Here is a 25,338-nt window from a genome sequence, read left to right on the forward strand (position 1 = left end):
CAAAGAGATTTAAATATCTCCTGTGTTTATAATCCAAATTTGCTCTCGCCTTTTTGTTAAAATATATAATTTCTATTTTTTTCCTTCGTTAGCATTTAGGGCCAAACCTTCATCTCATGAATATTCCCTTTTAACACAAAAGCATACATTATGTAGGGAAAGCAGTTATATATGCACTAACTACATAAGCTATCCTCAGAATATTCACACATCACTAATTAACAGTTACTTGTTGAGAGAATGTTATGTGCCAGGTCCTGTACAAAATGTTTTTATGTAGATTATCTTGCTTAAACATCAGAGCAACTCTATGTGAAAATCATCATCCTCATTTTATGGATTAGGAAACTGAAGTTCAAAGACGTTAATCTACTAGCCCTAGGTCACATCACTAATAAGTGTCAGAAATGTGATGCAAATTTAAGCAGTGTGACTCCAGAAACTTAGCTATTAACCACTTTGTCTGTATCCTCTAAATACTACCCTTTATGGCAACCAAGCTTGCCTTTAATTTAATACCTGTGTGGTCCTCCACTGCGCTTTGTGTAACCAAACAACCCTTCATGCTTTTCTCATTGGTATGCTTTATCCATTTACACATGCAGGTTAAAAATATACATTCACAATAGTAAAAAGAAAAGCATCTCAAGTGTCCATCAATAGATGAATGGATAAACAAAACGTGTTATCTGCACACAATGGAGTATTATTCAGTCCTAAAAAGAAAGGAAATTCTGGCACGTGCTGCAAGATGGATTAACCTTGAGGACATTATGCTAAGTGAAATAAGCTGGTCCCCAAAAGACTAGTAATGTATGATTCAACATACAAGTAGTCAGATTCATAGAGATAGAAAGTAGAATGGTACTTGCGAGGGGCTGAGGGGAGAGGAGAGAGAGGAGTTACTGTTTAATGGCTACGGAGTTTCAGTGAAGGAGGATGAAAAAGTTCTAGAGTTGGATGATGGTTATGATTGCAAAATAATGTGAATGTACTTAATACCACAAAACTATCCATCCTGAAATGGTTAAAATGGTAAATTTCACATTATGTGTATTTAGCGCAGTAAACACACACACACGCACACACACATTTGTTTTATTACAATATAAGACCTTAGATTACAGACTTTACTTATTTGTCTTTCCATAACTAGTGGACTTCGGAGTCAGTGCCCAGCTTGATCGAACAGTGGGCAGGAGGAATACCTTCATCGGGACTCCCTACTGGATGGCACCGGAAGTTATTGCCTGTGATGAAAACCCAGATGCCACATATGATTTCAAGGTATGACTTCTTACTGCTTCGTTAAGTATCTAACTATGCCTAACGTCACACCCTGAGTCTTGTAGAAAATTGTCATGGCCTTGGCTTATGATTTATGTAAACCAAAGGGGAAACTAAAACACATTATTTGAAGTTAAAATTATAAGACATTCCAGTGAGAATCTTTTTAATGAACTTACCCATCATATCTGATTGCCTATTTGTAAAAAGTGTTTAAACCACTTTCTGTATTTTTTGAGCTTACTCTTGCTTCCTATTAGAAAATAGATTTCAGGTTTTTGGCGAAGTATATATATTCTGAGAGCTCTTTATGCTAAATGAAACCAGGATATGAGTTTGTTGTCTTGGGTCATCTTTTTCTGATTAAAGAGAATCCTATTTAGTCACTTCTACATTGATCAAAGTTTAATTATTGGAACTTCTTTTCAGTGAGAGAGAATCAAACAGGATATTGGTAGCTCTTTATGGTGTTTCCGTAGCATATTGCAGTGTTTTATGAAAGTGTGGTTTGTGGCTTGTTCTTTTGTATCATAAACTGGAAACTTGCTAATAAATTCGAAGCAATGTTTAAGTAGAGCGGTGGAAGTTGTGCCCACCTCTTTTCTAGTCTGCTAGCCAGTAATCAAACATAATTTGGGGTTACTATCCCATCGATAGCTGCATTGTGAGATGATATTGTTGTCATGAATAACAGCTGAAAGTTGAGACCTTAAGATCAAAGGCAAATGTGGTGTAAGAACTGTGGGTTTTGAGATTGTGCAGTAGACAGAGAGACACCCTGTGGTCTTTGTGTAGATCACAGGACAACCTTGGGAAAAACCTAATAGTACCTAGTCTAGCTTCATAGGTGAATGGACCTTTTTTAAATACTTATTTAAAGTAACACTGGTTTGTAACATTATATAACTTTCACATATACAACATTATATTTCGACTTCTGTATCCACGGACAGCATGCTCACCACCAAAAGTCTAATTTCCATCTGTCACCCACCGTACAGTCAATCCTCTTTACCCATTTTGCCCTCCCTGCACCCGCTTTGCTTTCCCCTATGATAACCACCGATCTCTATGTGTCTGTTTTTGTTTTGTTTGTTTTTATGAGTATATACAGTATTTATTAGTGAATATGAATTTTTTTGTTTTGTTTTTATTTCTTTTTTTAAAACATTTTTTTGTTGAGTTATAGTCATTTTACAATGTTGTGTCAAATTCCAGTGTAGGGCACAATTTTTCAGTTTTACATGAACATACATATATTCATTGTCACACTTTTTTTTCACTGTGAGCTACCACAAGATCTTGTATATATTTCCCTGTGCTATGCAGTATAATCTTGTTTATCTATTCGACATATACCTGTCAGTATATACAAATGTTGAACTCCCAGTCTATCCCTTCCTACCCCCTCCCCTTTGGGAACCACAAATTTGTATTATATGTCTATGAGTCTGTTTCTGTTTCATATTTATGTTATTTTGTTTTTTGTTTTTTTGGTTCCACATATAAGCGATCTCACATGGTATGTTTCTTTCTCTTTCTGGCTTACTTCACTCAGAATGACATTCTCCAGGAACATCCATGTTGCTGCAAATGGCCTTATGTTGTCAGTTTTTATGGCTGAATAGTATTCCATTGTATAAATGTACGACATCTTCTTTATCCAGTCATCTGTTGATGGACATTTAGGCTGTTTCCTTGTCTTGGCTATTGTAAATAGTGCTGCTATGAACATTGGGGTGCAGGTGTCTTTTTGAAGTATGGTTCCTTCTGGATATATGCCCAGGAGCAGGATTACTGGGTCATATGGTAAGTCTATTTCTAGTCTTTTGAGGAATCTCAGTACTGTTTTCCACAATGGCTGCACCATGTTTGTTTGTTTTTAAATACTCCACATATGAATAAAATCATATGGTGCTTGTTTCTCCATCTGACTTATTTCACTCCGCATAATAGCCTCAAGATCGTTCATGTCACAAATGACAAGATTTCATCTTCTTATGGCTAAGTAGTATTCCATTTCATATATATATACACAGATACACACATGTATATATATCACATCTTCTTTATCCATTCATCCATCTATGGATACTTAGGCTGTTTCCATACCTTGGCTATTGTAAATGTTACTGTAGTGGTCATAGAGGTACATACATCTTTTCAAGTTAGTGTTTTCATATTCTTTGAATACCCAGAAGTATAATAGCTGGACCATATGATAGTTCTATTCTTAATTTTTTATGGACTGTACATAATATTTTCCGTAGTGACTGTACCAATTTACATTCCCAACAATCTACAAGGGTTCCCTTTTCAACACTTACTCTCCACTCTTGCTGTTTCTTGGGATTTTTTTGGTTGGTTTTTTTTGGTTTTGGTTTTTGGGTTTTTTTTTATGATAACCATTCTAACAGGTGTAAGATTATATCTCATTGTGGTTTTGATTTGCATTTCCCTAATAATTAGTGATGTTGAACATTTTTTCATTTGCTGGTTGGTCATCTATACATCTTCCTTAGAAAATGTCTATTCAACTTCTCTGCCCTTTTTTCAATGAGGTTGTTTGGGAGTTTTTGTTGTTGAGTTGTATGAATTTTTTAATATTTTGGATATTAACCCATTACAGGATATAGGACTTGCAAATATCTTCTCCCATTCAATAGGTTGTCTTTTGGTTTGTTGATGGTTTTTGCTGTGCAGAAGCTTATTAGTTTTATGTAGTCCCATTTGTTTATTTTTGCTTTTGTTTCCCTTGCCTGAAGAGACATATCCAAAAAGATATTGCTGAGACCAATGTCAAAGAGTCTACTGCCTTTGTTTTCTTCTAGGAGTTTTATGGTCTATCTTAAGTTAATTTTTGTGTATGGTTTAAGATGGTGGTCTAGTTTCATTCTTCTGTATGTGGCTGTCCAGTTTTCCCAACACCATTTGTTGAAGAGACTTTCCTTTCTCCATTGTATCTTCTTGGCGCCTTTGTACTAATTAGTTGTCTATATTTGTGGGTTTATTTCAGAGTTCTCAATTCTGTTCCATTGATCTGTGTGTCTGTTTCTCTGCCAGTACCATGCTGTTTTGATAACTGTAGCTTTGTAGTATAATTTAAAATCAGAAAGTGTGATACCTCCAGCTTCTTTCTTTTTTCTCAGAATTGCTTTGGCTATTTAGGGTCTTTTGTGGTTCCATACAAACTAGAATTGTTTTGTTCTATTTCTGTGAAGAATGTCATTTGAATTTTGATAAGGATTGCAACGAATCTATAGATTATTTTAGATATATGGACATTTTAACAACATTAATACTTCCAATCCATGAGCAGAGATTATCTTTCCATTTCTTTGTGTCTTCCTCAATTTCTTTCAACAATGTCTTATGGTTTTCAGTAACAGTTTTCACCTTCTTCTTTAAATTTATTCCTAGGTGTTTTATTCTTTTTGTTGTGATTGTAAGTGAGACTGTTTTCTTAATTTATCTTTCTGCTAGTTTGTTGTTATATAAGAATGTGACAGATTTTTGTATATTGATTTTGGACCCTGCAATTTCACTGTATTTATTTATTATTTCTAACAGTTTTTTAATGTAATCTTTAGGATTTTCTATGTCTAAATGAATAGCAAAACAATGTCATTCACAAATAGTGACAGTTTTACTTCTTCCTTTCCAATTTGAATGCCTTTTATTTCTTTTTCTTGCCTATTTGCTCTGGCTGAGATTTCCAACACTATGTTGAATTAGAGTGTAAGAGTGGCGAGTGGGCATCCTTGTTTGTCTCTGATCTTAGAAGTTTTCAGTGTTTGATCACTGAGTATGATATTAGCTCTGAGTTTGTCATATATTGCCTTTGTTATGTTGAGGTACATTTCTTCTATATCCATTTTATTAAGAGTTTTTTAAAATCATAAATGGATATTAAATCTTGTCAAATGTTTTTCCTGCATCTATTGAGATGGTCATATGATTTTAATCCTTCATATTGTTAACATGGTGTGTCACATTGATTGATTCCAGATATGGAACCTTCCTTGCATCCCCGGATAAATCCCACGTATCATGGTGTATGATCCTCTTGATGTGTTATTATGTATGGTTTGCCAATACTTTGCTGAGAATTCTTGCATGTGTGTTCATCAGAGATATTGACCCATTATTTTCTTTTTTGTGTGTGTTTTTCTTGTCTGGTTTTGGTATCAGGGTAATGTTGGCCTCGTCAAATGAGTTAAGAAGGGTTCCATCCTCTTCGGTTTTTTAGAAGAGTTTGAAAAGGTTAGGTATTACATCTCTTTGCTTCATCAGTGAAGCTTCCTGAGCTTTTGTTTGGGGGGAGGTTTTTGATTACTGTTTCAATGTCCTTACTAGTGATTGGTCTATTCACATCTTCTATTTCTTCATTATTCAATCTTGGAAGGTTGTTTGCTTCCAAGAATTTATCTATTTCTTCTAGGTTGTCCAATGTGTTGGTGTATATAGCTGATCCTAGTAGTCTCTTATAAGCCTTTGTATTTCTGTGGTATCCATTGTAATTTCTCTTTCACTTCTGGTTTTATTTCAGCTTTCTATCTTTTTTCTTAGTGAGTCTAGCTAAAGATTTGTCAATTTTATCTTTTAAAAGAATATAGATGCATGGACTTTTCACCAAAGGACTTTAGTGATCATCTTGAAATATTCTCATGTTGCAAATGTGGAAACTGAAGCCCAAGGCCTTTGCAAATGCACAACCAGTTATGATCATCTGAGAGACTTGAACCCACATCTCCCAACACTCTGTTTAGAGGCCTTGCCAATATATTACCCTGTTCCTCTGATGCACTCCTATATAAATATCCAACTTACCAACAAAACAGCCTCCGAAGAGGATATTTGAAGAATTCCTCTTTTAAAGAACATTTTTAGTTCTCCACATGTGGGGTTATTATTGAAATTAGGTCACAAAGATGCAAACATCGCAATGTCTTTGGGACCCAGTGTCTCAAGGCATTGACAAAATTATTTGCCTCTGTAAAAATGCAAGCTTGGAGGTTTAAAAACAAAATAATCTCCTGTAAATTTTCTCCTTCTTTCAGAGTTAGTCACTGTAATAACCTGACAACAATCTGTCTGAAAACAGCTGCCAAGTTAAAAATTAATCTCTTGCCAAAATAAATGTCATTTATTTAAACCGCTAATGATAAGCACATTTAAATAATTTAATTTGCAAATCCCTTCAGGGGAGCCACTAGAAAATATATGTCCCTGACCAGATATATGTATCATAATTGGCCATAAGCCATTCTTCAAACTATGGTTTATACTTAACAAGCGCTAACTAGTCTCCATCTGGGCCACAGATATTTCAGGCTACTTTATAACATACCATGGAGAATCAGAGTGTTGCAAACTTTTAACCTTAGCTTTAGCCTTTTAAATACTTTGGCTGGCTGCAGTGCATGTGGGACTTTTGTTCTGGGCATAAAATACATCCCTGTGACTTAGTTGTTTTCAGTAGAGTGACTGGAAGAAAGACTTCTTTCTGGTCAAGCCAAAGCTTGAAATGAAACTCTTGTCTTGATCCCCTTTCTTCAAATTATGGCTAAGGAATGCAGTTTGAAATCAGTGAAAAGTTTTTGAGCTTAATGCGTAACCCTAGGTGTGGACAAAGCCTGGTGTATGAACAACCACAGGGGGCGTCGTGCTGCCCAGGGTGATTTCAGAGGTACCGGCGGCTTCATGTGACTGTGAAAGTACCCTGAGACATCAACAAATTGAAGATTAATTTCTATGTCTTTTGTTAAAAAATAAAGAATCCTGATGAGAGAACAGGTTCAACTGTGTCAGTCATTTTAGACCTTAGTGCGAATTAGTTTGTGAGGATTATCACAAATGTAGGTTGTACAAGAGGAGGAGGAAGTCATGGCAGCTCCAGTGTGAGCTTCCTTGGTCCCTTGTCATGGGTAAAAGAAGGAGCAGGCAGAAGGGAGAAACAGGAAGACCAAGCAGAAAAGAAGGTTTGGGGGCTCCTTTAAGGTTCATTTCAACCACTTGATAGTTTTACTGTGAATCAGAGAAAAAATTGTTCTTTAAACATCTTCCTACTTCTTTGTTAGCATCAGATCTTATCCTTTTTTCTGTTCACTATTCTTAGGAATATGATCTGTCACCAGGGAACAACTTGACAATACACTGACTTTCAAAACCATTTATTCATCCATTCAGTGAGTATTTACTGAATACCCACTGTGTGTAGGGAATTGGCCAAGCTGCATCTGTTTGTGCAGTTTTCAACTGGAAAGTTCATTTGCGACGCCATCCAAGTTCAGTGGTTTGGTCCTGTGTGTGTGATTGTCCAGTTGGCCTAGCTGTGTATCCCAGCCTCAGGAACTGGTGTCAGCACTTTGGGCTTGTGCTGTAGATACTTTCAGCCTAGACGGCATGTTTAGAATAAAAGATGACTTGAATGCCATGGGCCTTTGTTAGATTTTTCTATCACAAAAGCCCTTTCTTTATAATAAAGACAAAAATGCAAAAGAGAAGAGTATAGTTTGGTTTTATTATTTGATTTATTATTTCTCGATTACTATTTATTATTTCATTTGTCTACAATGTCTTTAGAAACTGCTGTAAATTAAAAAAAAAAAAAAACTAGAGCAATTCAATAAAATTAGAACCTCGGTAGGAAAGTAGTCTGAAGAGCTCATTGCTTTTTATTACAGTCTGGTTTTGTCTGATATTTACCTGGCGCAGTAAGTGACTGACTGAAAAATAACCCCTATCCTTAGGCGGAGCGCCAGAATCTCATCTGCCTGCTGTGTTCACTTTCCCCGAGAGACCCTTCCTTTCTTGTTTTCAGAAAATCTGTCAAAACACTTCAAGTGAAAGGAAAGGTTTCATTTCCTGATAAATATGTGGGGCAATAATGAAAGCTTTCTCGTTTAATAATAAGCATTCAAAAGCCTTGAAATTAATAAAACTGTTCAAAATTCGTAGACTGTTTAAATTGTTATTTTTTAAAGCTGGATTTCATTTCGGTTGGATAGGATTTGCCAAGTATTTTATAGTCCTGTATATTTATTGCTTTAACAGAACTATTTGCTGAAGAAAGTTCTCTGTGGCCAAAAGCCCGTAAATAGCACATCTGTTGAATAAAGACTAGCACATCTGTCTGCTGGAATACTACGCAGCCCTTTCATCAGTGAGGTAGTGTATACGCTGAAGCTGGGCAGATCCCAAGATGCAGTGTTAGGTATGAAAAGCAACTTACAGCATAGCACATGTAATAGAGTTTTAACTTCCCCTACCCCCTGGACAAATGGCATGTGGATGAAGAACTTCAACTTTTTATTTTATATATCTTTCTATTCTGTTCTGATTTTTTAAACCATAAACTGGTCGTGCTTTTATAGTAATTTAGTAAAGTAAGAGAACTACAGTGAAATGGCATATCCCCTCAGCCCCACCCCCCATCCTCTGGCTGATCTGTGATAATATTGTTTATTATCCACCCAAATTCTGTTTACGACACTTGGCACACTGATGCTGTGGATCGTTTGCAGACACAGGTGTCTCCTGTAGGGTTTAGGTGAACATTGTGCTCTGGCCATAGAGCAAATACTCACTCTCCAGTGTTACAGATAATTAGCATTATTCAGGCAGGATGAAGAGAGCTCCTCTAGGCGAGCAGCTTGGCTGGAGATGAAGTGAGCCAACCTCACTAGTCGGTGGGTGGGAGCGAGTCACCGAGATGCATGCAGGGTGTCATGTGAGAGGATGATATTCAGACTGCAGAACAAGATTTACCTCTCAGACAAGGCCTGGCCTCTGTCTCCTGAGAGTCCAACAGGGTCCGAACCCCATGGAGTAAGAAGGAAGGAGGATACAGACACCAGTGTTATCTCACCAGCGGAAACAAACTTCTGGTAAACATTATTTCTTATGCTCCATGTTCACACCCACCTAGACAGGATTCCTTGACTAGACACATCACCACCTCCTCTGGGCTTCAGGCTGATCCCCACGTGAAGAGAATAAGCTATTCTTCCAGCACTTTCCCTTTGGTCAGATAACAAATGTAGATGAAATGGGATTATGAGTAAGTGCCGGTGCTTGAACATCCTCTGGGACCCTGAACTCACCACCTTGGCTCTGTTGATACATAATGTTGTTTGTAAGTATATGGCATAGTGAGTAAGCGGCAGGCTTTTGAAGTGGGACAGGGCTGGTTTAAAATGTAGACTTCACCTCCTCGCACTGTATTCCTTCAGGGAAGTTATTTAACCTTTCTGAGCACCTGTGGGAATTTAAAAAATCGTAAATTACAATTTTATTAGAATTATTATTAATCATTTATTAGAATAAAGTGAGCTAACATATATAAAGGTATTGATTCAGTGTCTAACCCTTGGTAAGTACTCAATATATGATAGTTAATCGTTGCGTTTATGTGTCATGATGGTACTGCCATTTGGACCATTTTTGACCTGAGAAACCCAGCAACAGCAACAGCAACAGCAACAGCAACATCATAGGATTTGGACCTCCCATTTGTATTAGACACCTCTAACTGTCTGCTTGTGTTGAACCAGAATTCACTTATCTGTAACTTCTACCTCTAGATTAAGGTGCTGCCCTTAGGGACCACAATAAATTCAATTTTCTTTTTCCAGTGGGAACACTTCCAAAAAGAGAATGGTAAATAAGTTACATGACAGAAGACTGATTTCTCTTGGTAAAAAAGATGGATTTCTTGGTCTTGCTGAAACTTGGTAGAATCCACTGTACCAGTTGTGCCTATTATAGAGCTATTGTCTGTCAACTCGAGACCACCTTGCTACCCTCTGCTGTGGGATGATGGGGCTAGGACTCGGCGAACCCCGTTTCCGCCTGTCCATCTGACTTCTTCAGCTCTGCCCTTAGAGGTAGACTGCAGGGCTGGGGGAGGAAGCGCACGCCCTTTCCTGTTTCCTTCCGCTAAGCTTCTTGTTTATTCCTGCATCATCCCAACAACTTCCTTGAGTGCCCTTAAGTACCAGAGCTCATCGTCAGCTCACCTGCCTCAGCTTTGCTGGTTCTGCACTGGTAACTGGACTTCAGGATCTGTCTATACCAGTATGTGTTAAATACCCACTATGTGCACTGCATTGTGTTATGCACTTTGCGTATCTTATCTTATTGGGTTCTTGTATTAACCCAGCACAATAGGTGTTCTCTTCATATTACAGCTGAGGAGGTGGGCTCAGAGGAGTTGAGGGGCTCAACTCAGGTCTACTGGCTGCAAAGGATGTGTTCTTTCTGCCTCTCGGAGTATGCTGGGGTTCTCTTCCTGGGCCACCCTGCCTCTCTTTCCTGTGTGGCTGGTTCTGCCATCTGACAGTGTTCTCTTCACTTGTTGGACAGCCGAGCCCCAGAAGGAATGCTCTCTCATTGTGTTCAGGTTTCCTTCATGCAGCTGGCCCCACACTGGCCAGAATTTCTGTGCTTGCCTCTGTCTTCTCAGAGGCACTAGAATTTGTCTCTGTTCTGTTTGTAATGCACCCAGGACTGGGCTATTAATCATGCCACAGGCTGGGCTGCACAGCACCTCTAGCATAATGAATTACCCAGCTCCTGCCAAAATGAGTCACACCATGGCCACAAAGGAAACTTATCTCTCCCCGACTCTCTCCTCATCTTGTTCCTCCCTCTTCCCTTTCTCGTCTCCTGTGATCTGTCTTGCCAGTTGTAATTGGAACATTTTCTCCCGTATTTAAGTTCTGAAGTGTCTTTGGGACTTGCTAATGTATCCAAAGGCTTAAACAAGGCCCGTCAAGGACGTTTATTGCTCTCTAGCATGGGCAGTTAAGCGCAGCTTGCAAGCAGCTCTGGGTATATATGGCCAGGAATATAAATGTTCCTTTTGGAAAATAAGAGAATCCCAGCCAAAAACAAAACAAAACAACAACAACAACAACAACAACAACAACAACAACAAAAGAGCCTTGACAATGTCAGATGAAGGCTTAAAGAAGTAATTTCCGGCTTGGTCATGTGATAAAGGATGCCCAGGAGTTGGGATGCTGTGACCTTTGATTTGAAGGGGTTGTTCTGGAATTTTGGGGAGAGCAGCCTAAGAGCAGATCTGAGACGATATGGACTGAATAAAGGAAACATCTCTCTTTACTAACCCTTCCTGCTTCCTGTGGGATAAATCCAGGATCACCTAACAACTGGGACCCCTCTTTTTTCTTACCATTGAAATATGCTTCCTCAAATTATTGCTGTATACATATTATCACTAAGAAGTGCTTTTGGCTGTACTTACGTTTCTTCTGTCACCAAAAGCTTGGAGGCAGACAGTCTAGGGTTAGTGTGGTGGCTCATTAATACCCAGTCTCCTGCCTTTCTGCCCTCTCCTCATTAATTTGTTGACTTATTGCCTCATGGTTGCAAGATGGATGCTGTAGCTCCAAAGAGCATGCTTTTATTCAAGGCACTAAGAAGTGGGGAAGACTTGTCAAGACACTGGCTGTATTTGTCACTTAGTTCAGGAAAAGCAAAAGCTTTCCCAGAAGCTCCCAGAAGATGTTTGCCTGGGTTTCATTGGCCAGAACTATGTCATAGCCTTACCTGCCATCCTTAGCTGCAGGGAAATCTGGACAAACAAGTTTAGCTTTCCTATACTCTGAAATGGAGGCAGCAAGGGAAACAGGGGTTGAAATGCCTGTTGGGTTAGCCAACAAACAGTACCCGCCACAACCAAATAGAGGAAAATCAGAGAAGACTGAACTCGGCAGGCAAAGGCAGTCTTACCTAACAGAAGAGGACAAGGAAATTAGTCATATTCCTGAGCCCACCATGTGCCAGGTTTGTGCTGGGCAGCATACCTGCATAGGTACGTGTCACAGTCGCCTCCGCTGTGGAACGGAAACATAGGCTCCGAGCAGATTCTATGTGCAATTAAATTAGGAACCTGGATTTGAATCCAGGTCTGTCTGACTTAAAAGGCTACTCATGCTGCCTCTCAGAAGTTGAGCACTGGTTTTAGGTGTGGCTCGCTGAATGTCAGCACCTTCATTTGAATTGCCAGCATCTTAAGTTGCCTGCAGACAATGTAGAAGTCTGAAGCAATTATTTTATGGGCCCCTAACAAGTTTTATTTAAAAGGTGAATTCTCCAGTCTGTTACGCTGTGATGACGGTTAATAAAGAACAAGTCTGGGCAGGAGACCCAGCCCTGAGTAAAACCTGGTGCTGAGTTGCTTTATGATCTTGGGTGAGTCATTTGTTTTCTTTCATCTGTGAAATGAAAGGTTTGACTAGGTGATCTATGAAAGGTCTCACAGCCTTAGGTCACTTAGGTTTTGCTCTTTTCTCTTACCATCTTTCATTTGTTCATTCATTTAACAAATATTTACTAAGTGCCTACTATGTGCCAGGCACTGTTCTGGTGCTATGTACAAGTCAACAAAACAAAGATCCTTGCCCTTGGGGACCTTGTGTTCTAGTGTGTGTGTGTGTCGGGCACAGGGAACACAAACAATGAGTGAAAAACATAATAAAGTAGCGATGAGTAGATTACAGTTATTAGAAGATGATCAGTTCTCTAGGGACCAAAAGTGGGAAAGGGGAAGGGGGACTGGCAGTGCTGGGAGAGAGGGTCAGTGGTCCTCACCGAGGACATGGCACTTGAGTAGAGACTTTACAGAGGAGCAGCTGGCACGTAATTGGGGCGAGGACTGCAGACCGGGAGGAGCTGCAGCAAAGACCCAAAGGCAGAAGTTTGCCTGAGTTTTCTGAGCATTTCCTTCCCTGCTCTGAGGACTGGCCTGGAGCTTTTCTCATACCAGTTCCATCATTTCCTTTCAGATGTGTTGACTTTCAAACCAGTTCAAGCTTCCTAGACTTGAAGGCTTTAAGTTTGAGCCTGCTGTGGCAGGGCGTAGATCCCGGCCACCGCTTTCATATTTGCACTTGGTTCACACTGCAGAGACACTCCATTCCTAGAGAGGTTGGGAAGACGGTGGGAGAACTACCAAGGCCTGGGGTGTTATCAGAACAGCACAATCCACCACTTCCAGACTGTTCTACTGTGTTTCCTATTGAATGCTTCCTGCACAGTGAGAACAGTCTGTGTTTCCTGTTGAGTGACTCAGTGTTTTCATCATATTCCCCAATGACTGTCTGTGTCAATCAACCATAAAATTCCAGGTACAAGAGAGCTGCATTTTCATCTTTACCAGTTACTGCTCCTGAGCCAACCAGTGATGGGTGGACTGGACTTTCCCCATTCGCTCCAGAAGGAACCTCAGTAAGCAAGGCCAGGAGCCTGCAGGAAAACTCAGCCACTTGCTGAGCTGTGTAAACCGTATGTGTGTCTGTGTGTGTGTGTTCAATGACAGCTTAGAATACACCTTCAACTAGAACAAGGAAGGATGGTAGTTGCCTTCTTGAATTGCGTCCATGCAGAGAGGTTACTTGGAATCTGTGGACAGCAGTGTCTTGCAGGTGCATTGTTATATCCAGTTGGACTGAGAACTTGTAACATTTATGTGGACAGGTCAATGGGCTCATGAATGAAAGAATCCTCCCTTGGTCCTAGTGTGGGGTTGGCGGGTGCCCCCACCAGCTGCTCTAAGGTAGACTGCACTTTAGGCAAGAGTCTAGATCCCCTAGAAAGTTGTATGGGCCTTGGTCCAAATACTGAACACGTGTGGGTGTCACACACAGGATACTGAGTTTAGTTCTAGGGAATGGCTCAGGGTAGATTTCATAGTTCTTTTCTAGTTACTTCTCCTTTCTGTGTGGCCACGATATTTGTTTGATGGGAATAGCAGGGAAACTTAACTTTGATGTCTGAAATCTGAGTGAGGTTACAGGTGAGAATTTGGAATTATGTCCAAAACTCAGGGTATATTTAAAATGAAAGGCGGGTGAGTCTTCATCAGGACTGTGGGCCATTGAACCAAATTTTACATGTGTTTTCTTACCAACGTTCTGGGAAGCTGAAGCAGCAGTATCTTTTGGGGATTTCCCATCTCTTGATTTGCTTTCCTCCTACGCAATATTTAGAAACGACTGAGCCATAGACACAGAGTAGGGGAGAGGCATGTTGTTAGAGATGGAGGTTGTACAGGTAAAGGTGGAAGCATTAGCCCAGAAAATTCTGGTAAGAATAAAAGTCAGAATGGGATGAAGAAAGACCATAATATAAGGGTATAGGATTTCTGTTTTACATATTAGTCTACTTAGAAGATAAAAGATACTGTTCATTCATTCAGCAACTATATCGAGTACCTACAACTGTGTCCGGTTCTGTTCTAAGCACTGATACATCAGTGAATACCACCATCCAAAAGCTTCGCTGTCCTCATCTTATTTGATTAAATGATACAAAATTGCTGTTTTTGTAGGTTAAAAACAATTGACTATAAATACACACCAATTGTATGATCCAGCCATTCTTCTCCTAGGTATTTACTTAAATGAAAGCATACATCCATACAGAGACTTGTACATGAGTATGTGTAGCAGCTTTCTTTTCAATAGCCTTGCCTGAAAACAACCCAAATGTCCATCAACCAGAGAATGCTTAAACAAATTGTAGTGTATCCATACGATGGAACACTGCTCGGCAGTGAGTGGACTGAAGTACCAGTAACACGCTGCAATGCTGCAAAGTGGATGGACCTTATATACATTATGCTAAGTGAAAGAATCCAGAGAATTTCATGTTATATACAACTTAGAAGATGCAAACTAGTCCGTAGGGACAGAAAGAGATCAGTGGTTGCCTTGGAACAGGAACTGGGGTTGGGGACAGGACAGCCAGGAAGGAGAGACTACAAAGGGTCAAGTCGGGGGTAGGGTGTAACTCAAGTGGTAGAGCGCATGCTTAGCATACACAGGGTCCTGGGTTCAGTCCCTGGTACCTCCTCTGAAAATAAATAAGTAAGTAAACCCAGTCACCTCCCCCCAAATTAAAATAAATAAGTAAATATATTTTCTTAAATTTTTAAAAGGAGGCAAGTGGGACCTTTTGGGGTGATGGATGTGTTTGCTGTCTTGATTGTGGTGAAGGTTTCACAGGTGCGCACACACATCAAACCCTTTCAAATGGCACACTTTAAATACGCGCAGCTAATTATATGACAACTATACCTCAGTGATGGTGTTAAAAGGAGTTGAATAGCAGCAATTTCATGTGGTTCAATCAATAGAGGAATTTTAGTGGTAAAATAATTTTTAAAACCTTATATTCATTTTTCATACATTTATTGAAAACTCACCATGCGTCCAGCACCATGAAAGGTATTATCAATGAAAAGTGAATGAGGCTGTTCCCACTTTCAAACTTGGTGGGCAAAACAGGTTTGTAAAGAGACGGCTTGATGGCTTTCCCACAGGCAGTTCTGAAGCAGTTGCCAGGCTTAGCCAAGTTCTCCTTTGTCGACTGCATTTACACATATGTCGTGCCTTCCTTCTTTTTCAGAGTGACTTGTGGTCTTTGGGAATCACCGCTATTGAGATGGCAGAAGGTGCTCCCCGTAAGTACCTTCCTCAGGGTGAGATCTGTGGCTGGTCTGCTCTGCGGGCACCGAAGCTTCCTTGCCAGGAGCTGCAGTGGCTTTCCTTCTGCTACACCGAGCCCTGCGTGGATCCGAGCTGGCGTATTTAGAGAGCATAGTCGTCTGAAATCAACCGGGAATCCATTCATTTCAGAGTGGTGTGAGGCTCTTGTATTCATGAGTGGAAACAGGGAAGAGAAGGGAAGCACACTTTGAGGAGTCTTGTTTGTTTACAGACCCAGTGGGTAGTTTATTCCTGAACTATTCTTTGTCGAACATAAAACTGGGACCAAACCACAAAGACTATAAATGCCAACGTAAGGAAAACTGAAAGTCAATTTTCAGGGCACAGGTTACGTGAACACTTGTACCCACTTGCTCTCACTCCTATTAAAATACTGATGTTTAGATTTGTAGATTTTTCCCTGCTTATTTGAGGCAGAGTGGCCCAGGCTCTGGCTACCTGGAGAACCTCTCCAATTCCTTGAGATCTGAAGTACTGGCCCTGGAGGGTGCCTCTACCAGCCCCGAGGTAGCCACCCGCACATGCCTCAGGGACCCCACGCAGGAGGTGCAACTGACCAGGGGCGGCTGCCGTGATGGCATGGAGGCTGCACCTCCCAAGGGCCACTCTCCAGTAGGGACCGAGAGCGGCAGGGACCCTTTCCCGGAAGATGCAGGATTTCTTTAAAGGCAGCTTTCATTCTTTCGTGTCCCTCTTGGCTTCCTGACAGGACAGTCTTGCACACTGCCACCTACTTTCTCTCCCTCTCACCTTTACTCCCATGACTTGTGTGGCAATCTGACAACTCTCCCAGCCTCCTTTGGCTCCCTCTCTGTTTCTTTTCAGGCATGAACTTCCCCCAGTAATATCTTACCATGTTTAATAACAGCTTGGGGTCTGCTTTTCAGAGGACCCTGAACAAAAGAGGCCCCTTATTTGCATGATAGGTCCTAGTGCTCATGACTTTTTAGCCTTAAGTCATCATAACCTTTTTATTTCTCACTCACAGAATTCATCTGCAGCATGACTGACTTGGAATGTTTGTCAACACAGTTCCCCTCATCCGCAATTCTAATTGGCATTTATGAAGCGGAAAAACAATACATGGCAGTCTTAAAGCCATATTATCATTCCTCATGAGTAGTGGAGTAAACAGACTTCTACCTACCGAGTCCTTTAGCTTTTCAGGAGAATATATTCTTATTCTAGGCACAAAGGAAAAGATACTCCCAGATGTTTGAAAAGCAGACTAGGGAAATATTTTTATTAAAATAAGAATGCATGAGTATTTTCACTATAAATGATAATATCATATTGCAAGTTGAGATATTTTTGTAACTCTTCTGCCCGATTTTCTTGGCCTTAATCCTCCAGTCTTCCTGGGGCCATTGAACAAAACAAAACCCCAAAATCCATCATGAAAAGCCTGAAAAACCATTCAAGGTGTTTGGAAATACAGAGAGAATGTCCTTCTGGTCTAGTGTTTTAGACTCTAAAAAACCATGTAGATAACTTTGCATTTGGATGAGTTTTCAATATATAAGAGATAGACCATGGATTATAAAATATCTTTTATTTTCTGACTTGAGATTTTACTAATTAAAAGTACATCTCCATAGTAGTTGTTATCTTGATGTTGTTTACAGTGAGTCTTAGATGTTTATATATAGAAATGCAAAGATTGTTGAGCCTTTAACTTGTTTTCCTTGAAAATGAAATGAAAGTAGACATGTTAACAATTTCTAGTTGAAACATGTTGGATTTTCGGAGACTCCTGTAATCAGCTTATTTAAATGGTCACGAAACAGAAGCTTCATGACCTTTTGCCTCTGCTCGATGGTCGTGCCTGGAAGCGGGGCGCATCGGCAGCAGTGGCTGCACAGCGAGGACAGGCGAGGCCTGGGTTTGGCCTCCTAACCCGAGCTGGCCCTTGTTTTGGTCTCTTGCAGCTCTGTGTGACATGCACCCCATGAGAGCCCTCTTCCTCATCCCCCGGAACCCAGCGCCTCGGCTGAAGTCCAAGAAGTGGTGAGTCTGGTCTTCAGAGCTAAGGGCAAGGCTTTCTCTTTTGGATGGCTCAGATCCTTAGGTCCTGCTGACAGGGTTAGACTAATAGGTACCAAGACTTGGTGAGTGATTTTCCATATGCTGTCATTCGTCTCAAAGTACACATTAAGTACCTACTGTTTGCACAGTAAGTCTTTATCATCACACCTTCAAGGTAAGGAGCATTAGCTAAAATGGGTAGCAGAACCCAAGCAGTGACATGGAAACGCTTGGATTTCTCACTCCAAGTAGTAACTTGGCAGTGCAGACCATTTCATCAGAAAGGGTGATAGTTTAGGGAATCAGCCCATTAGACTAGCTGGCTTTCCTTCTGTGTCTTAAGACAATAATTCCCTAAATATGTATGCACACCTGGTATTATGCAAGATGATTTCACTGCTCTGTGCATGAACATTTATAATTTTTGTTTTTACTGTTGATTTCACTTTATGGCAGGTGACAGTGGCTTCTTATTTTGGGCAGTAACATAACCTTTCCATTTAATAAACAAATTCATGTAAAAAGTGACTTAATTTAAAGAAAAATGCCAAGTAAATACTTGTATGGGTGGTGTAAGGATGTGGTAAAAATTGTGTGACTAGTGTAGGATTGATTGGAGTTTGGGAACAGAGTTCTTCAGGTTAGGTCAGAAGTTGGACTTTTGACTTTTTGTGCACTTACGTCAGAATGTTTCTATCTTATCATTTTGTAACGAAAATTAATTGCTCCTTCCCTTCCCCCTTTGGATATGATGTATCCTGCCTGATACATTCTCGAATGTGATTCCCTTTGCCCTGGCACCAATTTGTGGACCACTTATGACCTCCTGTCTTTTCTCGAGACATAGTCTAGGCAGTCTGAGCACGCAGGCACAAGACCCTCCTGCCCCTTTTCATACCACTTCGTGATCAGGCCCTTGACAAGGCCCTCCACTATACAGAGAGCAATCTTAATTAATACTGTTGGCCAGGAACGATGTAGCAACCCCAGCAGAACAAGAGAAAGATGTGCAGCACAGAGAGAGGGAAAGGGAACAGCCAGGAGAGACGACAGCCTTAGAGTTCTTTGCTGAGGGCTGCATGGGGGAGAGTGAGGGTTGCTATTGGTAACCAGGAGGCAGAGCATCCCCCCTCCTCTCTCCGGTGGGTCACCGTGGTGTGAGACGACCGCGCTCTCCCCAGCAACAGCCTTCCATTGGGTACCACACAGCACATGATCCACAGGCGCCCAGAAGCCCTGCTTCATTCCTTCTTTCTGGAACAGACTCCTGGGGAGGAGCTGGCTCGGTTCTGTCCCCTGGAAGCGTCAGTGGCACTGCAGAGCCCTCCGATAGCTTTCTGCTTGTCCTTCAGGCCAAGGTCTCCCGGGGCAGGGGGGCCTGCTGTGTCCAGGGTCTTCACCTGCCCTGTTCCCTCCCTCCCTTCTCTGCCTTCACTGCCGCTGGACAGGTGTTCTAAGCTATTCCACGGAGGACAAACTGACCATCCACACCTGTGTTGTTTGCCCTGCACAGTGGGGCCACACACCACATTTCGGAAATATTTATGTTAATTCTCGACTTAAAAAAATCTGGCAATTGAGCATTACTTGGAGATTTCTGACCTTTTTTTACAAAGGTGCGGAGATTCTGCCCCGCCGAGTGGCTCCTGCTCCCTTGGAGGGTGAGCGTTTGTTCGTCTGTCCAGGTCACCGCCTCTCCCCAGCCCGGAAGCTGGAGTCTGTTGGTCACCACGCTTGCCCTCCTTTCCTCTTACCCTGCTCTGCACCGCCCTTTGTGTGACAATTCTGGGCCCTCAGAAGAGTGACTGACCAGCCCTTGTGCTACAGTTTCTGCTTTCGTCCACCCTGCTCCCAAGAAGCAAGTCTGCACTGACCTTGTTTGAGAAATACAGACTTGGGGAAATACAGGCTGACTTTCCTGCTTCAAACCTTTGGCAATGAGAACTAATTTTGATAATGCCACAGGGAGCTGGACCAGTCCAGGAACAGTGAGGAGGCGGGGCCGCCTGCATCTCACCCAGCCCCCTTGCACACCCTTGCCTGGCTACGAAGGATGCAGTTAGGAGCACGGGCCCCACACTGGCAGGCAGAGGAAAGGAAGAGGACCTCGCTGTTTGAGAGCAAGGCGGGGTGAGGGGGTGGACAAAAGCCCCGGTAAAGTGCCCTTTCTGACTCCGAATCCAGCCATTACAAAGGTGGCTGTGCAGCTCCCCCGCCACCGGACGCTTGTTGAGACCCTCATTTTCTGCAACTGAACTCCAGTTTTTAAGAGGAAATGTTTAGGCACTTCAGACCAGGTTCAAAGTGATTTAAAATAGGTTAGGGTTTGGGAGGAAGTAGAATATTTCTATTTTTCTTTTCCTTTTTTCCCCTCCTCCCCCACCAAAAGAAACAAAACTCCAAAATGTTCTTTTATATCCAGCTACTCTCGACCTAAATGAGTTCTCAGATGACGTGCACTGCTTCTGGTGTATATGCCAACATATGACCACGGGGGGGCGCCCTTGTGGCAGAGACAGCAGTGAACTCTTCGTTATAAGCATTCTGCTGAGGGTCATTTCCTAGAAGCAGGACTGAATCTACGACATACAAAGCATATGTATATTGTAGACTCAGCAACTTATATGTGTGTGTATTTATGATAGATACAAATGTAAGATACCTATGTAAATTATACATTTACTCTTTTTTTTTTATTGAATGAAAGATTCTTTCAATTCTGCAGTGCTTTACAGTTTTCAGAAGTTTCACGCACATGATTTCGTATTATCGCATGGTAACTGTTTTCTCCGTAACCGTAACCAAGGCCTCACTTTATGGAGAGAGACTGAGGCTTAGGTGGGTTACTCTCCTTGCACAGCCTTCGTTTCCCGAGATCACAGCCCACATACTTTCTGCTGCACCATCTGGCCTCTTAAAGTTCAAGGTTAAAGTGGTAGAGAAAGAGCTATACCAGCCCCTGAGTGTGAGCACTTTTTCCCTTGAGCCGTAATATTAGGGAAAGAAAGACGGTAGCACTGCTCCTTGTCCCTTTCCCTGTGGGAGGAGAGGAAAGCACCCCTGGGAGCAGGAATCTGGCCCTTCCTCCCCCACCGCGAAGAAGCCTCTGGAAGCTAAGGAAGTCGCGTGGTCAGGGCTCCATTCAATGCTCAGACATCTGACATTCAGGTCTCCAGGAGGGTTAGGACCTCAGTGAAGTCAGAGGAGAACAAGGATGCTCTCACCTCTGTCTCCATGTCACCAAATTCCCATGTTCTCCTCCTGCCCTTCCTCCTGTTCTATGTGTAGTCGGATTCAACCCACACGGGGGACCATCTCCTCCCAAAGATCGCCTCTCGCTTCTCTTCCCATGGTCTTCACCCTGGCTCCCCACCCTCACATCTGTACTCCATGCTGTGGCTTCCCTCCAGGCGTCTCTGGAGAAAGACAGGGATGACTTGGTTCCTGCAAAAGATGGTCAGCCTTGTCCTTTCCACATGCCCTTCAAATATGAAGAGCCCACAAAGGCAAAGCAGCATTTGATTGAGCTCATGAGAAAAATCCTAACTGCCTATCGCTGGAAAGAGGTGTAAGATTCCTGGTCCAAACCACTCATGCTCCAGAGGAGGATTGGGGGCTGGTGAGGTTGCCTGGCTTATCCTGTGTCCCAGGCTCATGCCAGTCTGGAACCCCTAAGCCTTCTGCTTTTACTCCGGAGCTTACAAGCACTTCTGTTGTTTTATGAAACACCAGTTCTGCTTCTTGCTGGGCTATCAGGCACTTTAGTTTTGGAAATGAATGTTCTTTGTGCTGCTCTAAATAAAATAATGATAATAGAAAGGAAGTATCAGAAAAATACTTTAAATAGGCTGAATTTACCAGCAGTCGTGTGACTTTGGACTTAAAATAAAGCAAAAATTGCCACACAAACTTTTAAACTTAACATTTTTTGGCAGTGTCCTCAGAGATAATGGTCCTGTTGACACTTCCTGCTAATGCATTTATTCCTAATGTATGTGGAATAATTCCTTTAAAGAACTCTATGCTATTGGATTCAACACAAGTGAGGAAAAACACCTTCAAATTTCTACTCCTGGCCCTCAAGGCAGATCCTCCTGTTCTGTTAGCCTGGTGATGGTCAGGATCTGCTGGGACATTGTCATGGCAGTAATAAGAAGAATAATAACAATAATAGCAACACACATACAGCATTTATGATGTAACAGGCATGGTTCTAAGGATTTCACATGAGTTAACTCATTTAAAGATCGCAGCAGTCTTTTGAGCTAAGTGTTAACAATATCCCAATTTGCAGCCAGGGAAACTGAGGCACAGAGAAATTAAGTAATCTGCCCAAAATTGCACCATTAGTAAATGATGGACCCTGAAGTAGACAAAAAAAAAAAAGGGCAGTTCTGGGCAAATGCAAAATTTTAAAGATCATTTGCATTTAGGGAGTCTGAAGATTACCAAAAACTTTTAGCCCAGCTGGTTATAGTGGTTAATGTAATAATCCTTCAGGCATTTTTAATTCCTCTAACACAATTTAATACGTAAACAGGAAAAATCTGGGAAGATTAAGTGTTCAGTGACACCGATATGAGAAGATCTAGGGCCTCAGACTGTAAGCACCAATCGCTAACATTTATCTCTCCATGCCAACCCTTGGGAAATTAGTAATATAAATCTTGGGCTTTTTTTTTTTTTTCTGTAAGAGACAGAACTAAATTATGGGCAGCCAAGATTGAAACAATAAAGTTACATAAAGGTCCTTTAAGTCCCTCAGGCCTCTCGGCCAAGAGTCAGGTGGTGCTCAATATAGTGTTTTTACTTTTAATTAAATGTGTAATTAAGCAAATCGATTCCTGGTCGGCTAACTTAAATAAGAGACAATGAATCTTTCTTTGAAGATTTGTTTTAAGGAAGCATTATTTTCTCTTCAAGCAGAACCATTTGAAGGAGACGTGGGAGAGACTGCCAGGTTTATAGATCTGCCAGCTTTGTGGATCCTTTGGGCCCAAAGATATTCTCTTGAATGTCTCTTGAGGTTTCTTCCCTCCAGGAGAGACTCTGGAAAAAAGGAATCTGTGCTATAGCCGGTTCCATTCAACTCCCTGAACACTCTCTCATCCTGAAGATGTCTATGACTTTTGTTAGGTGTCAGTATTGGGGAATGGAATGTACAGTCGATTAAGTCTGGATATTATTTTTAAATTTGGTGTGATTTCTTTTATGTATCATCCCCTAATGAATAGTTCAGCACTTTATAAAAAGCAATCTCTTCCTTCTCGTGGCAAGCAGAAAAAAGAGAACTGCCATTTGCATTCCTGGTGAATATTTAATAGCTTCCTGTCTTAATTTGTTTTTGTTCTCATCTTTTTAGTACTGATTTTTTACCTAGTAGAGTACTGTGTGGAGTGTGTCTGCTTGTTTATAGGTTAACTTTATTCACTTTATTCCTTAGGACATTATTTTTTTTTTTGCAAGTTCCCTCCTTAGATAATACCACAGTAGTGCCTCCACAGATTAAGGTGATGGACAGAAAGAAAGCGTATTCAGTAGTTCTTCTTTCCAAGCCCTCCCCCCGTCCTCACAAGCACGGATTTAAAGGTAGCCGCATTACAGCTCTTATCTAGAACTTTCATCTGATAACCATTCATGCACGCATTCATTTGTCAGACACGAGTTGTGCTCACGACACGAAGATGACTCAGGCACATCCCAGCCATGGGGAGAATTTCCAGTGTGGAGGAGGCAGGGGTTCTGGCTGAAGGACTTAATGGGAGGTGCTTAGAATGTCCATCCTGCTGAACTGTTTCTAGTCCACTGTGTTGCCAATCCTGATTCGTCCCAGGCCGACCCCGGGCATGTAAAATAATGTCAAATCTTGAACATAGCATAGAAATTTAAGGAGGAAAAAACTACTGATAATTCAGTACTGCTTTGAAAACATGGAGTAAAGTGAGAAAGTGAATTGACCTGGGCAGCAGTGGAGAGTGGTGCATATACCAGGGCCCTCTCACAGCTGAATCTTGAAGAACATGCTCACCATTGTGTTCTGTGTGGTGAGGACACCTTTCAGACCCAAAGACACAATTAGGACCTGCTGGGGCGCTTGGAAAAGCTTCTCTGGGGACCCGCTCCTGTAACTCTCCAGTGCGCCATGGGAGGGCGACAGAGAGCACAAAATGGCTTCATTCCTGAGAAGGGTGGGGACAGTTAGGAGGGTGACCAGGGTTCTCCCAAGGTATCTGAGTTGACATCCAGTGATGTGCCTTGCTGACAGTGGAGCACCTCAGAAAGGCATGTTATAGAGTCAAGAGCTTAATTATTTATGATGCGTGACAAATTCTTGGAACTTTCAGCCAGAACATGCATGCCCAACTCGTGAATCAGAGCTAAAGTCCACCATTAATTCCTACCACATTGTGGACTTGTGCCCTAATCGCTGGTGTCTCTTACCAGCTTTCCCCTGTCCCTTCAGAGCTCGTCTCTGAGGAAATGGCGCCTTTCTAGAAGAAGATAAATTTGCTTCTGTGTATAAAATAAGTCCCTTAAAGTTAAGTTTCCAAATCCATGGATTTGATAGCAAACATACTCAGACATCCTGTTTTTATTCGTTGGAAAGCAAAGTTCAAAAATGATCCCAAAATTTCCAGTTAGAAAATTTCCCTAATCAAGTTCTTTTTACCATCTAAGAATCTTGCTCATTTCTACAAAAATGTACTCCCCCTTACCTATCTAACCCTGGTTTTACTTCTCCCAGCCTGTGTTTCCTGCCTTGTTCAGACAGCTCACCTCAGTGTCCCCCGACATATAGGACACTCAATCCCAGCTTTAGTGTTTCACTGATTTCCTACCTCCCTGAACTATCCTTTCCCAAGAGTGATTTTCTCCTAATTTTTTAAGGCTCAGCTCTATTTCCCTCATTCCAATAGACCTTCCAGGTATGACACCCATTGGGGTCTTCCTCTTCTTTCATGCCTACTGGTCTGTGTGATATTACATATAAACTATTAAACATTGCCATGTATGTAACTACCGTGCAGTGCCTGAACTGTGTATTAATGGTAATGATGCCTTTGGACCCCATTGTACCTGATAGAGAACCAGACCTACCTCGTGATTGGTTGATCCCTACGTAGCTGATCGGATTTATCCCCACCCCCCACCTTTTTTTTTTCATTCTAGTATTTCAGAAAATATCAATTTGCTTTTTCTTGGATTGTCTTCTTATCTACGGTTTCATCTCTTTTGTTTGTCAGGTCAAAAAAATTCCAGTCATTTATTGAGAGCTGCTTGGTAAAGAATCACAGCCAGCGACCAGCAACAGAACAGCTGATGAAGCATCCATTTATACGAGACCAACCTAATGAACGACAGGTCCGCATTCAACTCAAGGACCATATTGATAGAACAAAGAAGAAGCGAGGAGAGAAAGGTGAGGAGCACATTTGTATTTCAGCAAGGGAAATGAAAAACAGAGTGAGTCACGGGCTCTCAATGCATC

At 41.5% G+C, this 25,338-nt stretch overlaps 1 protein-coding gene across 7 annotated transcripts in view; it reads left to right on the forward strand.

Annotated features, from left to right (window-relative positions):
- Nucleotides 1-25,338, forward strand: part of TNIK (TRAF2 and NCK interacting kinase) — a 361,554-nt gene that overhangs the window by 241,607 nt on the left and 94,609 nt on the right. For all 7 annotated transcript variants that reach the window (XM_074367889.1, XM_074367884.1, XM_010947772.3 and 4 more), the window contains exons 7-10: nucleotides 1,157-1,287; nucleotides 15,724-15,778; nucleotides 17,753-17,831; nucleotides 25,094-25,269. In XM_074367889.1, coding sequence (XP_074223990.1) covers nucleotides 1,157-1,287; nucleotides 15,724-15,778; nucleotides 17,753-17,831; nucleotides 25,094-25,269 — 441 coding nt within the window. The remainder of the gene's footprint in view (nucleotides 1-1,156; nucleotides 1,288-15,723; nucleotides 15,779-17,752; nucleotides 17,832-25,093; nucleotides 25,270-25,338) is intronic.

Source organism: Camelus bactrianus, chromosome 1 (assembly GCF_048773025.1).
Source record: "Camelus bactrianus isolate YW-2024 breed Bactrian camel chromosome 1, ASM4877302v1, whole genome shotgun sequence".
Classification (NCBI taxonomy): domain Eukaryota; kingdom Metazoa; phylum Chordata; class Mammalia; order Artiodactyla; family Camelidae; genus Camelus; species Camelus bactrianus.